The 13,774-nt window shown below is 41.6% G+C and overlaps 2 protein-coding genes across 10 annotated transcripts in view; one reads left to right on the forward strand and one right to left on the reverse strand.

Moving 5' to 3' along the window:
* LOC122553854 (neutral alpha-glucosidase C-like) overlaps positions 1–6,414 on the reverse strand; it is a 143,550-nt gene extending 137,136 nt beyond the window's left edge. For 2 of the 7 annotated variants that reach the window (XR_015757991.1, XM_043698273.2), the window contains exons 1-2: positions 6,181–6,411; positions 2,813–3,051 (exon numbers count right to left, since the gene is read on the reverse strand). Coding sequence is in view for 3 of the 7 variants with exons in the window: in XM_043698273.2 (XP_043554208.2) it covers positions 2,813–2,847 (35 nt within the window). In the remaining 4 variants the exon portion in view is untranslated. Of the gene's footprint in view, positions 1–2,812; positions 3,052–6,180 lie in introns of all 7 variants that reach the window. The other 5 variants (XR_015757992.1, XR_015757993.1, XM_087990151.1 and 2 more) reach the window with 5 other exon arrangements.
* A 173-nt stretch (positions 6,415–6,587) lies between these two features.
* Positions 6,588–13,774, forward strand: part of LOC122553858 (Golgi-pH regulating cation channel-like) — a 69,906-nt gene continuing 62,719 nt past the window's right edge. For 2 of the 3 annotated variants that reach the window (XM_043698299.2, XM_043698300.2), the window contains exons 1-3: positions 6,588–6,749; positions 10,018–10,078; positions 12,653–12,750. In XM_043698299.2, the coding sequence (XP_043554234.1) occupies positions 6,603–6,749; positions 10,018–10,078; positions 12,653–12,750 (306 nt within the window). In that variant the 5' untranslated portion in view covers positions 6,588–6,602. The remainder of the gene's footprint in view (positions 6,750–10,017; positions 10,079–12,652; positions 12,751–13,774) is intronic. The other variant, XM_043698301.2, reaches the window with a different exon arrangement.

Raw genomic sequence — 13,774 nt, forward strand, 5'->3', positions numbered from 1 at the left:
AGTGTCCATCTGGAATAGAAAGCATCCATCTGTCTCTCGCTCTCTCTCACCTTTGTGTGTGAAGAAGTAAAAGAAAATTCCCTATTCTCCCTCAACTTTCTCTTGAAGACGCTCTTACTGCAAATCCTTTATAGATGGGGAAAAAGGAAGAAAACCTTCAGAGACAGTGAAAGTACAAATCCTCAAGCAGTTAGTTAAAAGACTGAGAGTTACTCTATCCACAACCTCATGACATTAGCAAAGAATTGGAAGGAGTTGAAAGAAAGCCAAATTGAAACAATTCGCTGATGTTTGTGATCTGGACTGCTGCTAGAACTGTGCTACTTTGACTTTTTTTTCTTGCCCACCCACAATACTTGTGTCTTGCTTATTTACATATATGTTTGTAAGTAGTCATCACAGAAGCAGACTCTTCAGTCCAACTTGCTCATGCTGACCAGATATCCTAACCTAGTCCCATTTGCCAGCACTTGGTCCATATCCCACCAAACCCTTCCGAATCACATACCCATCCAGATGCCTTTGAAATGCTGTAATTGTACAAGCATCCACCACTTCCTCTGGCAGCTCATTCCAAACATGCACCACTGTCTGTGTAATAACATTGCCCCAAAAGCTATGCACCCTAGTTCTGAACTCCCCTACCCCAGGGAAAAGACCTTGTCTATTTACCCTACCCAAGCCCTTCATGATTTTATAAACCTCTATAAGGTCACCCCTCAGCCTCCAATGCTCCAGGGAAACAACTCAAGTCTATTCAGTCTCTCCCTCTAGCTTAAATCCTCCAACCCTGGCAACATCCTTGTTAATCTTTTCTGAACCCTTCCAAGTTTCACAAGGTCCTTCTGATAGGAGGGAAGACTAGAATTGCACACAGTATTCCAGAAGTGGCCTAACCAATGTCCTGTACAGCCACAACATGACCTCCAAACTCCTATACTCAATACTCTGACCAATAAAAGAAAACATACCAAATGCCTTCTTCACAATCCTATCTACCTGCGAGTCAAGTTTCAAGGAACTATGAACCTGCACTCCAAGGTCTCTTTGTTCAGCAACACTCCCCAGGACCTTACCATTATGTGTATAAGTCCTGCTAAGATTTACCTTTCCAAAATGTAGCACCTCACATTTATCTAAATAAAACTCCATCTGCCACTCCTCAGCCCATCTGATCAAGATCCCCTTGTACTCTAAGTTAACCTTCATTACTGACCACTACACGTTCAATTTTGGTGTTATCTCCAAACTTACTAACTATACCTCCTATTGTCACATTCAAATCATTTACATAAAGGATGAAAATCAGTGGACCTAGCACTGATCCTTGAGGCATACCACTGGTCACAGGCCTCCAGTCTGAAAAGCAACCCTCCGCCACCAGCCTCTATCTTCTACCTTCGACCCAATTCTGTATCCAAACTGCTTGTTCTCTCTGTATCCAAATGGCTAAACAGTTTAGGTCTTTTGTTTTGTTAGAATTAAAAGAATGAGGGTTGATCTTTATGATACATAAAAGATACAGAGGGCAGCTTGACAGTGTAGATGTTAAAGATGCTTCCACTAGTGGGAGAACCTCAAACAAGGGGGATATAGTTACATGTTTTATACTGAGGTGCAAAGGAATTTATTCTCCCAGATCGTAATGATTATTTGGAATTCTCTCCCGCAGGGAACTGTGGAAGTTAGATGACTAAAATTGTTTAAAGAGGGCATGGGTAGATTTTTAAATTGAGGGTTATGACCAGTTGGCATGAAAAAGAAGTTGAAGATAGGGACAGATCTTACTGAATCTGGATCCTCAGTTTTCTGACCCACAGGCCATAATCAGTGAAGATTGGGGACAATATTTCCTCCTCACCAACACTCAACAATGGAGCCCCCCAGGGATGCATACTCAGTTCCCTACTGAACTCACTGTGTACCCATGACTGCGTCGCCACATACCAGATTAAAGCCATTTACAAGTACATTGATGATACCATCATAGTCGGTCTTACTGAATGATGGATTAGGTTTGGGAGTCATAAATGGCCTACTCCTGCTTGTATTTCTTCTGTTTTCATGTCCACAGTTTCCTGTACAGTTACTCCAAGTAACAAAGTTAATTGCTTTGTCAGAAACCTATGAACTATCATTCATTTTGATCCTTAGTTAGGTGAGCAACTTCTGTATTCGCTTTTCATAAAACATCTATGAAATCAAGGCAGGAATTTCTGTTTCCATGATACCATGTGACATCACACTTTAGGTAATTCCCCTGCCCTTGCTGTATTAGAACCCATTAACTTGTCAAGTTTCCAAGGACTGCTTTTTACCCACGTTTGTTAAGTTAACATCTTACAGACTCAGAAGGTCTACCACCTGGAAACACAAAGGCACAGATACATGGGAACACCATCGCCTATAAGTTCCCCTCCAAGCCACTCACCCTCCTGATGAGGAAATATACTACCGTTCCTTCACTGTTGGGTAAAAATCTGTGAATTCCCCTCCTTACAGCACTGTGGGTGTACCTATCTCACAACTACCCAGCCCCGAATGGACAGCAGAGGCTGAAGAAGGCTGCTTCCCACCACTCTGTCAAGGGCAATTGGGAACAGGCAATAAATTTTGATCTTGCTTGAAATGCCTACATCCAATGTGAGAGTTTTAAAAATATAACCTATATAGAGCTGTAGCTATAAAGGTAGATAGTAGGAGTGTTAAAAATAGATCTTAGTTATAAAGCAAAATGAATAAAGTAACAGCCAATCCAAATAAACGATCTACGTCAGTCAACTTACATATGTTACAGACTCTTTAACTGTACCTGGTTTCCTCGGTATTTTGAATATTGGACTCCATCTTATGTTTGCTCTTTGCTGGAAAAGTCTTTCTCCCGTGCTGCTCAACTGTCAAAATGGAGTGTTTGAACAGGTGGTCTCCCTGCGAGAAGACTTATTTTTCCGACGCTCCACTGAGTGCTCACAAGCTTCTCCTCTCTTGGTTTTGACTGCTTTGACCCATCACAAAAAGGGTTTCTGGGAAATGTAGGCTGAATTGAGGTGACTGCAATTTCAAAAATAAACAGAATTCATGTCATCAGGAAACCTAATATACCTTAAGCTATTTCGGCTCTTTATAACATAATAATAACTACCAGTGATTAGAAGTTATGTTTTGAAGTTGAGATAGGTTGGGGGATATGGAGATGGAGAAAGTGAGGTCTGCAGATGCTGGAGATCAGAGATGGAAATGTGTTGCTGGAAAAGCGCAGCAGGTCAGGCAGCATCTAGGGAACAGGAGAATCGACGTTTCGGGCATTAGCCCTTCTTCAGGAATGAGGAAAGTTGGTCCAGCAGGCTAAGATAAAAGATAGGGAGGAGGGACTTGGGGGAGGGGCGTCGGAAATGTGATAGGTGGAAAGAGGTCAAGGTGAGGGTGATAGGTCAGACTGGGGTGGGGGCGGAGAGGTCGGGAAGAAGATTGCAGGTTAGGAAGGCGGTGCTGAATTTGATGGATTTGACTGAGACAGGCTGGGGGGAGGGGAAATGAGGAAACTGGTGAAATCCGAGTTCATCCCTTGTGGTTGGAGGGTTCCTAGCCGGAAGATGAGGCGTTCTTCCTCCAACCGTCGTTTTGCTGTGGTCTGACGATGGAGGAGTCCAAAGACCTGCATATCCTTGGTGGATTGGGAGGGGAATTGAAATGTTGAGCTACAGGGTGGTTGGGTTGGTTGGTCCGGGTGTCCCATAGATGTTCTCTGAAACACTCCGCAAGTAGGCGGCCTGTCTCCCCAATATAGAGGAGGCCACATCGGGTGCAAAGGATGCAATAGGTGATATGTGTGGAGGTGCAGGTGAATCTGTGGCGGATATGGAAGTTTCCTTTGGGGCCTTGGAGGGAGGTGAGGGGGGAGGTGTGGGCGCAAGTCTTGCACCTCCTGCGGTTGCAGGGGAAGGTGCCGGGAGTGGAGGTTGGGTTGGTGGGGGGTGTGGATCTGACGAGGGAGTCACGGAGGGAGTGGTCTTTACGGAATGCTGATAGCGGAGGGGAGGGAAATATATCCTTGGTGGTGGGGTCCGTTTGGAGGTGGCGGAAATGGCGGCGGATGATGCGCTGTACATGGAGGTTAGTGGGGTGGTAGGTGAGGACCAGTGGGGTTCTGTCCTGATATGGAGATGGACTTGCTCTCCACCATTTCTATTTATTGGCTCCTCGTTAAGAAAGGCATTTTTACAATTAAAATAGGGGATATCAACACTGTAAGGTCTTTTCCACTTCAGATATCAAGTATCTGCATACACCACATCAATGGCACAGCAAAGCTCTTTTTAGTCTACCCATGTCTTGAATTTCAAATTCACATTGCGTATTGGAATAATTCAACCAGTCTTTTTTTTTCATATGCTATATTCATTCCTTGGTGCCAATTTTTGGTCAGACGAAAATATTAACAGTTCCCCACTGGCAACTGGACTCAGGCTACCCAAGCATTTAGGCATGCAAATGATAACTAGATAACTTAAAAGGTGGTGGCAACGGTCGGATAGGAAGTGGTCAGCTGGGTGCCCATACGCTCCTGCTTAGCTGGGCCAGCCGCACTCATTTTTTTTTGTTTCTTCCTTTTTCTTTTGTTCTTTTCTGCAGCTGTGGCAGAGGAAGGTGGTGGTGAGGGACTCTGCAGCAGCGTGGCAGATCCAGATATCAGTTCCTCGTGGCCATTGTGGCCGCAGTTTTATCATCGGTGGGTCTGGTCTGTTCTTCCTGGCAGCAAGGCAGTTTCTACATGGTGCTTCTAGTTCATTCCTCACGGCTATCGCGGCAGCTTCAGGTGGTGACTGAAGTGGCGATGGCTTCAGTGTTGGCGACTTGATGGATCCTGTCTGTCCCTCCTTGCTTCGGTGATGTTGGTGTTGCTTCGGTAATAGCAGCATGGTGGGTCCAGTCTGGAAATCTTTGCTTTGGTGTCATCAGGACAGCTTCAGTAACATTGTCTCATTGCCACTCCATAAATCCAGATTGCCATGGAGGAAAGAAAAGACAAACTCTGACCTAACTTTGTTTCAATTATTTCTTTTTATGATTTCAATTAAAAGAAAGTCAATTTGTGGCAACTTATGCACATCTCACTGTATTTTTCATAATGCAACTGACAATAAATTGCTAATCTATTCTATGCAACAGGTAGGTCCACCTGTGAAAACACATAAAAAGAAACCCACTTGTCTTTGTAACAGTAAAAAATTGCATTTGTATTATATCCTTAGCATAATAAAAACAACCCAAGGTGTTTAAGAGCTAAAACATGTCACTAAGCCACAAAAAAGGAGAGGTTAGATCACTAAAAGCTTGGTCCATGAGACTAAGTTTGTTAGGAGAGTTAGAATCAAAGGCATTCCAGAACATAAGCATGGTGACTACAATTGGGGATTTTCAAAAGGCCAGAATTAACTATGTGACCTGCCTGTATTGCTTGCAAGACAAAACTTTTCACTGTGCCTCAGTACAAGTGACAATAAATTCAATTCATTAGAGTGTGGAGATAAGTATTACAGAGATTGTGATGGGTAACCATAAGAAGGATGTAGAGGCTTTAGAAAGGGTGGAGAGGTTTACCAATATGTTGCCTGGATTGGAGTGTGGTAATTACAAAGCGAGATTAGACAAATTTGGATTATTTTCACCAGAATTGTCAGAGGCTGAGGGGAATATAAAATTATGAAAGGCTTGGATCGTCAGTCTCTTTCCCAGTGGAAAATTCAAATATGGGGGGGCATAGATGTGAGGTGAGAGGAGGCAAGTTTAAAGGAGTTGCGCAACAAGTTTTTTTTTACACAGAATGTGATAACGGTCTGGAACGTGATGTAGGTAGTAAAAGAAGAAATGAGCAAAGTTTGAGACATTTAAACAGCGACGTCAACAGGCCGAGAATACGGATCATGTGCAGTTTAGATTAGCATCATGGTCGACACAGACATGTTGGGCCGAACAGCCTGTCCCTTTGCTATACTATTCTGTGCTTAAGTCCTAAGAAAAGGCCATGAATGAATTGGTAAGGAGTTTTAAGATGTTGCAATTTATCCTAGCCCAAAAGCAAACCCCCAGATAAGTAACGAACTTTGTTCTCTCTGAAATTGCTGACATGGATGAATCAATTATACCGCAATTGTAAACTGCGCATACACCATCACCCACCCGAGTGTTGGGAGAAAGGGGTGGGCAGTGATTAGAGGGTCGGACTGAATGAAGTACAAACAAGGAAGAGCACAACTAACTGCATTTCCTCCGAAGTTGAAAAGGACCCACACTCCGACAATCGCTATTTACTTAACATAAGGCGCTGCGTAACGAAAACAACAACTTCGGCACGCTTACGCCCCCTCAGCTGAAGTGAGCCCCACCTGGTGGTGGGAGGTCCAGAGGCGACCGTCGCCAGCTAGTAGGGCGGGGATTTCGGAAAAGGGCGGCTCCTCCCACTGGTGGGCGGTGCCATGGTGGGGCGGGCTCCAGCTGCTGATGGGAATTCCCGGGGCCGTTTGCTCCCCACCTCTTGGTGGGAGGTCTGCAGTGCACGGAGCCGGAGGCGGAAGTGACGTTTTGTGTTGTGGCACTGGGACATGGCGTCTGTTGATTTGGGGGTAAACAAAATGCTGGGCCTACTAACAGGAAACAAATGGTACGCTTGGGTTTGTTTGGCTTTACTCAGCGTTATCAGGGCCGGTATCGCCGCGGAGGTGTCTAAATGGAGCATTCCTGTTACCGAGGTATGTTAGCAAAAGAATCTGCGCTTACAGGAAGGAAAAGAACTGGCAGGGAGATGCAGTGAAAGGACTGTTGGAAAGAAAAGGGGGGAGGGTGGAGATTAGTGGGAGGTGGTGAGTGACAATAGCGTGAGTGTGGCGGAGATTAAGAGTGACGGGAGCTGTATCAGAGTCGGAGTGACTAAACGTGAGAGGGGAAGGGCTGTTTGAGCGTGATGGGGTGAGTTGGTGAGGAATGGGGGGTGTGAGGGGAAGGAGGAATGGGTAGAGAGGTGGTAGGGAAAGGGGACCGGGTAGGCGATGTGTGTGGGCGAACTCAGCATATGCTGCCAGATCTGCTGAATTCCTCCAGAAATTTCTGATTTTGTTTCATATTTTTTCAGCATCTGCAGTGGTTTATCTTATAGGTTGGGTGTTGCGGATGTGCTGAATGGGAATGTTTTCCCTATAAATGTGTATCTACCGATTCTCTGCATTGTTTCTGTTTTTTAATGCCATAATGTGAACAACCAACCCAGCATATGGTTAGTTGAAACTGTCCCAAGGCTGGCTGTCTCTTTGGCCTGTGTATAGTTCAATAGAGATTGATTTATTTTCTGTAAAGTCTACAGTTTTCCATCCCTGGACAGCTAATAGTTTGTTGTAATGTAATTGATGCTGGTGATCAGCGGGGTACCTCACTCATGTTTTTGATGCTGGTGATCAGCGGGGTACCTCACTCGTGTTTTCTTACCCTCAGTCCTAGGAGCAGAAGTACGTCATCAGTCACTGAATCTGCCCCACCACTTAATGAGATCATGGCTGATCTGATGATCCTCAATTCCCATTTCCTGCTTTTTCCAATAACTCTTGATTCTTCACTGATTAACAATCAAATTCAGCCTTGAGTGTATTCAATAGCACAGCCTCATCATCCCTCTGCAATAAGTTAAAAACAATGACTGCAGATGCTGGAAACCAGATTCTGGATCAATGGTGCTGGAAGAACACAGCAGTTCAGGCAGCAACGAGGAGCTTCAGCACTCTTCCAGTACCATTGATCCTCTGCAATAAGTGTCTGTCCTCTGAGGGGAGAAATTCCTCCTTATCTCTGTCCCAAATACCCCTTCTTCTGAGATAATGCCCTCTGTCTAAGACTTTACCACAAAGGGAAACATTTCCTCATTTTGCCTCCCCCCACCTTGTCTCAGTCTAATCCATCGAATTCAGCACCGCCTTCTTAACCTGCAATCTTCTTCCCGACCTCTCCGCCCACACCCCAGTCTGACCTATCACCCTCACCTTGACCTCTTTCCACCTATCACATTTCCGACGCCCCTCCCCCCAGTCCCTCCTCCCTACCTTTTATCTTAGCCTGCTGGACAAACTTTCCTCATTCCTGAAGAAGGGCTTATGCCCGAAACGTCGATTCTCCTGTTCCCAGGATGTTTCCTGACCTGCTGTGCTTTTCCAACAACACATTTTCAGCACAAAGGGAAACAGCCTTTCCACATCTACCCTGTCGTCCCCTAGGGAATTTGTAAATTTCAATAAAGTTGCCTCTCATTCTTCGAAATGTCAATGAGTACAGGCCTAATCTACTCAGTCTCTCTTCATACGAAAGTACCCCCATTACCTGGTTTCAACCCAGTGAACTTACTCTGGATTCCTTCCAATGCCAGTATATCTTTCCTCAGATGAGGGACCCAAAACTGTTCACAGTATTCTAGCCTTAGTCTGAATAATGCCTTATGTAGTTTTAACAAAACTTGTCTACTTTCCACTCCATTCCCTTTGAAGTGAAGACCTTGTCTTCTTAAAGTTTCACATTCTATCACCATTTCTATTTGTATGCCGCTGTATACAGAGCAACCTCGGTAACCCTGACATCAATTTTCCGAATTTTGGATTATCTGAACAAGATCAAAGGTGCTTGTACATGCATTTCAACCGAAGTAGGAAAATTCTATTCCTCATCCATGTAATGCATAATTTTGTAAATTTGAACAGGAATATAGATGCAAGTGTGCTTTAATAAATAATTAACTTCAAATATATACTTGAGACGTGACGTTAAAGTTAAGTCTTACACTTTTTATAAAAAAGCTCTCCGATACTTATTCTCCCCGAGGACAAAAGTTTGTGATGTGAACACACAAGAACAACATATGTGCAAGCCTGAGCTGTGCGCTTGAAGAACAAGATTCCCTCTTAATATTGACTTGCTTCATTTTGCAAACCCAACAATTTTTTTTCCTCAGTTCATTCTCCAGTGAGTTAAGTCAAAAAATGTGCTTGCACTTTTCATTTCTGTTGCTTTTTCCTCCCATTATCCCATGATGACTGTTTTTTTCCCCAAACAAAAAGTAGTTCAATACCTTTCAGCTGATAAGAAAATTTTAAAATTGATGAGAGGACGGAAACTGAGTCAGCGAAAAATCTTCCCCCTCTCATGTTCCCCCTGTATTTTGTGCCCCTCACTCTCTCTCCAAGGGCTGGGTGGTTGCTGAGGGAGGGAGGGATTGGTTCGTCTGGACGGCAGGATGACGCCAAACAGAAAGATGCCAGCTGCTGTCGCGGACTGGTATAAAACTGAGGAAAATGTCAGCGAAAAATTTCACGGATTTCAGTCAAGCTGGAGACAAAAAGTGATTTTATTTGTAAAATATCATGAATTCTCAAGCAATATTTGTTGTCTATACACATTTTGTCGATTTGAGTGAAATAAAAACTCTGTAAACATGGATTCCTTTGTTTACGATCAGATCAGTTATCCAAACAATCAGTTATTCTAACAAAATACTCTCCACCATCTCATTTGGATAATTGAGGTTGTTTTGTACTTACAAAGTGAGAACAAAGCTGAAAACTTGCAACTGCTTTTCATAGAATGTGATCTGTATATTATTCCATGAAACCACAGTGAGTGTGTTTGGTTTGATTCATTAACCTTGACTGAATATTTTGTTCAATATTTATTTAAGTGCATACTCCAACAAACAATAACATAACTACAGTGCAAATCTTTGGCATTGCTCACATTGAGTCAATATGCTATTTTATAATGGGAGAATTACACTTTATAACTGAGTGTTACTATGGTTTGAATTGCCTCAAATGGACAGGTTTTGGAAATGCAAATAAACTAAAAATTGTTTTACATTACTTTGTCAGCTATTTTAGGATTTCATTATACTGGCATGCGTGCAGTCATGGTTGAAAACTTTTTTCAAGTCTCAAATTTCACTGATCATATTGAATTAAACTTTCTCTTTGCTTTTTTTTGCTTCAGCTCAATTCTAATTATACATTCAGGAAGACTCTTTTCAATGGCAGCACTATTTTTTTAAAATGTAAGTAATGGTTTTTGTATAAATTGTGTATGAATTGCTGGTAGGAGGCAACAGGAACGTGTGATGTTGGAAGGTGGAGGTGGTGAGGAGTTCATTACTGTTGAATTCCCCCGAAAGCTGATCCGCAATTTTATAATGGACAATGCTCAAAAGACTTGGTTGATGTTTTACTGACAAGGAAAGAACTTGATATCCCTCTCATTGGTTGGAGACTGAGATATTGTCATAGCGACATAATGACCTTCCCATATCTCTTGCCTAAAACATTAAACGTGCCCCATAGTCATCATAGCATCAATAAATAGGAACAGCTAATTGTTGTCTGCCTTCTCTAACCATCACACAGTTTTATATATATCATCAAATCTTTCCCCATTTTTCCTTTAACCAGAAGAAAGACGCCAACTTCTCTAACCTAACCTTTTACTACTGCACTCATCCCAGGACCATTCTGGTTAATCTCCTGTTACACTATTTGAAGGACTTGTTAAAATGTGATGAAAACTGGATGTCATACTGTAGTGAAGGCCAGCCCAAACATGTAATTGAAGTTTATTGATTAACTGCGCTGCAAAGCCACTAACTGGACAGACTAGAAAAACCCACTATCACCTGCATCCTGATTTTACTCTGGCCCTGATAATTCTGATAATCCACATAATTCTACTGATTAGAAAGCAACCTAGTTGTCCCTTAGGAAAATTATCTTTTTGCAGTATTTGTACTGCAGTTTTGTTTTAGTTTTACCCATTCATTTGATATGGATGTGGCTGTCTGGGCTAGCATTTATAGCTATCCCTAATTGTTCTGGAACTGAGTTGCTTGCGAGGCTCATTTCAGAGGCCGTTAATAGTCAAGTCTGGAGTTGCATGTAAGCCAGTGTTTGCATGGTCTCCTTAGGCTAGCTTTGAATTCAATAAAATGTACAATTAAACTTTTACCATCTGTTATGGTGGCATTTGAACCCATGATCCCAGAATATTAGCTTGTGATTGTCTGTTACAATTCCAGTGACATTATCTCTACACCACCATCTTCCCACACAATTATGAACTTCTATGATTTCACCACAGATAAAACAGGAAATTTAGTTTTTAATGTCTTGTAAAAATGGACAGTATTTATCCTTGATCTTGGTGATCAGCTGCCTTCTTAAACTGCTTGCACCTTTAAAAGGAGGAAAAGGTCTTTCAGCTACTCAAATCTATTCCACCATTCGAGATCATGGCTGATCATTTACCTCCACGCCATATTCCTGCACTATCCCTATATTTCGAGGAAGATTTGGATAATCTCTTGATATATGTGAACAAAATTTATAAGGAAGATGATCTTTTAAAGACATAAGAGGCATAGTCTTCAATACATTTTAAAAGTCCAATAGTTATTCAGTAGGAGAATATATAATCAAATTTGAAAGATTACATACACAAAATTGACAGAAATTCATCTGAAAATGACAGATTCAGTGCTTGCCTTTGCTATGCCAGAAGTTGAAAGTGGATAGACACCTCATGTTTACTGGAGTTAGATTTTCTGACAGCACCTTAGTTTTACATCAAGTTTACAAAGTCTTAAAACAAAAACTTTTGAGCAGAACTTCATTCTCAGTGGTATGCATGTTCAAAATTGGGCATTCAATAGCTACACAATGAGTGGAGGATTCGATGGTGGCAGAGCTACCTAGATATAGGCTCTAAATGTCTACACAAAGGGAGAGTCAGAACAAGAAGGGTAAGAACAGAAATATACTTGGCAATTATAATAGATGATAGGAACTAGGGACTGATAACACCAGAATGAATTCCAAGAATATTAAACCTGGTATTTCATATGGTGACTCAAAATATCATTATACAATGAGTTATCCTAAATTTCTGTGGATTTTACTAAAAAGAAAGGTCAGTTTGAGTGAGATGAAGGTATGTACCTGATGTTAGCAATGAAGGGTAGTTGCTGTTGTGCTCTCATTGGGAATATTTTCTTGGGCTAATAGGGATGAGTAGTACGCTGCCATGCCATTTCCTTTGACATTATCCACGATCCCATGTGCCATTTATATTTGTGATTGATTCAATTACTAATCATAATTCTGAAGTACAGTTGAGTTCAGCACAACAGTGAACAGCCATTGCTCCATGACTACATGTTACAAAGACTGACTTTGTCCACAATTGAGAAAATATGCAACTTATGCTGTTGGCCTGCCTCTCCTCTAAACTTTTTACATCCTGTGGCAGTAATAGCCCAATACCTGATGTTGTTTAAATTATTAATATTTTCCACCAGGTATGAATAGGAAATCAATTGCATTTTTATATTGATAGCTTATAAAAGATGAGAGAGTACCTGCTGAGTTTAACAGGATGTAGCACATACAGGTCAAACCTGCTGAGTGCAGTGTTCTGTGTATGTTGCCTTAAGTGACGTAAGGCTTAGTGACAAGAGTGAACACTGTTGTGAGATTGTGGCTCTCTTGTACTGATCTTTCAAAGCCTTTGTAAATGCTTCTAGAAATAACATTATGCTGCAATCCTCACATTTACTCATTCCTTCTTTTGTTCTTGCATCTAGTTTTTGATGGGAAGAATACGTGTGATCCCTCATTGACTTTTAACATTTCATGGTACCTCAGGTATTCACACTGCTACAATGAAGTCTTCAACATGCCAGTAAGTCTAATTTGCAGTCATTTAGACAGAGAAGTCCATACCTTTGGTCATGTACTACAATCTCAATTTTTTGTGTGGTCTCTCCTTGACAATCACATACATTTTATTGATGTTACTATGAAAAGTGCTAAGATTTAACAGGAAGAAGAGAAAAATAAGGGATGATTGTTGTACTTTAATGGAGGTCTTTTATTGGCTTGGAATATTACCCTGTGGTATCATCTTGAATTTTCTAAAAAGTAACAAGAGGGAACATGTATAAGTCCCACTTTAAGTACATTCCTTTCGATTTAGTCCTCTTATGTGGGGAATTGACAAATCTGGTTTAGATGGGGGTGTGAAATTATAAGCTACAGATTTTCACTGGTGCCATATTTATCAGAATTGCTGCAATATTGTGAAAGTATTCTGTATTAGTGACGTTGACTGTTTGAAGATTGTTGTCAGAGTTACAGTGCTCAAGTTAATACAACTTCCCCTGTTGTCAGTAATAGGGAAGTTATTAGACTCTGTCATTGATTAGCTTACTTATTCCAAAGGCTTGGTCACAGTACCCAAGAGAGTACCAGCACGGTTTTGTTAGGTGCATGAAAGTTCTAACTAACCTGGTAGAATTTGTTTTAAGGAGACAGTTGAGGTAATATATGTAGACATTATCTGTTCAGTTCCAGAACTCCATCAATAAGATTATGTACAAAAGGTAATTTGGAAAAATCAGAGTGCATGGAATCGGAGGGTACTAATAGATTTGCTGGAATTTTTTTCATTCATGGATTATGGACGGCAGCATATATTGCACTGAACCAAGTATAACATAGCAAAGATAAGTGGGAAAACTGAGGACTGGGAAGCTTTTAAAGAACAACAGAGGATTACGAAGAAGGAAATACACAGAAGGAAAAATGAGGTACGAAGATAAACTGGCCAATAATATAAAGGAGGATAGTAAAAGCTTTTTTAGGTATGTGCAAGGGAACAAAGAAATGGCAGAAGAATTAAATGGGTACTTCAGATCTGTGTTCAC

This window comes from Chiloscyllium plagiosum, unplaced genomic scaffold (assembly GCF_037043375.1).
Source record: "Chiloscyllium plagiosum isolate Xiang-an unplaced genomic scaffold, Cpla_swu_hap1 HiC_scaffold_8, whole genome shotgun sequence".
NCBI classification, from domain to species: Eukaryota; Metazoa; Chordata; class Chondrichthyes; order Orectolobiformes; family Hemiscylliidae; genus Chiloscyllium; species Chiloscyllium plagiosum.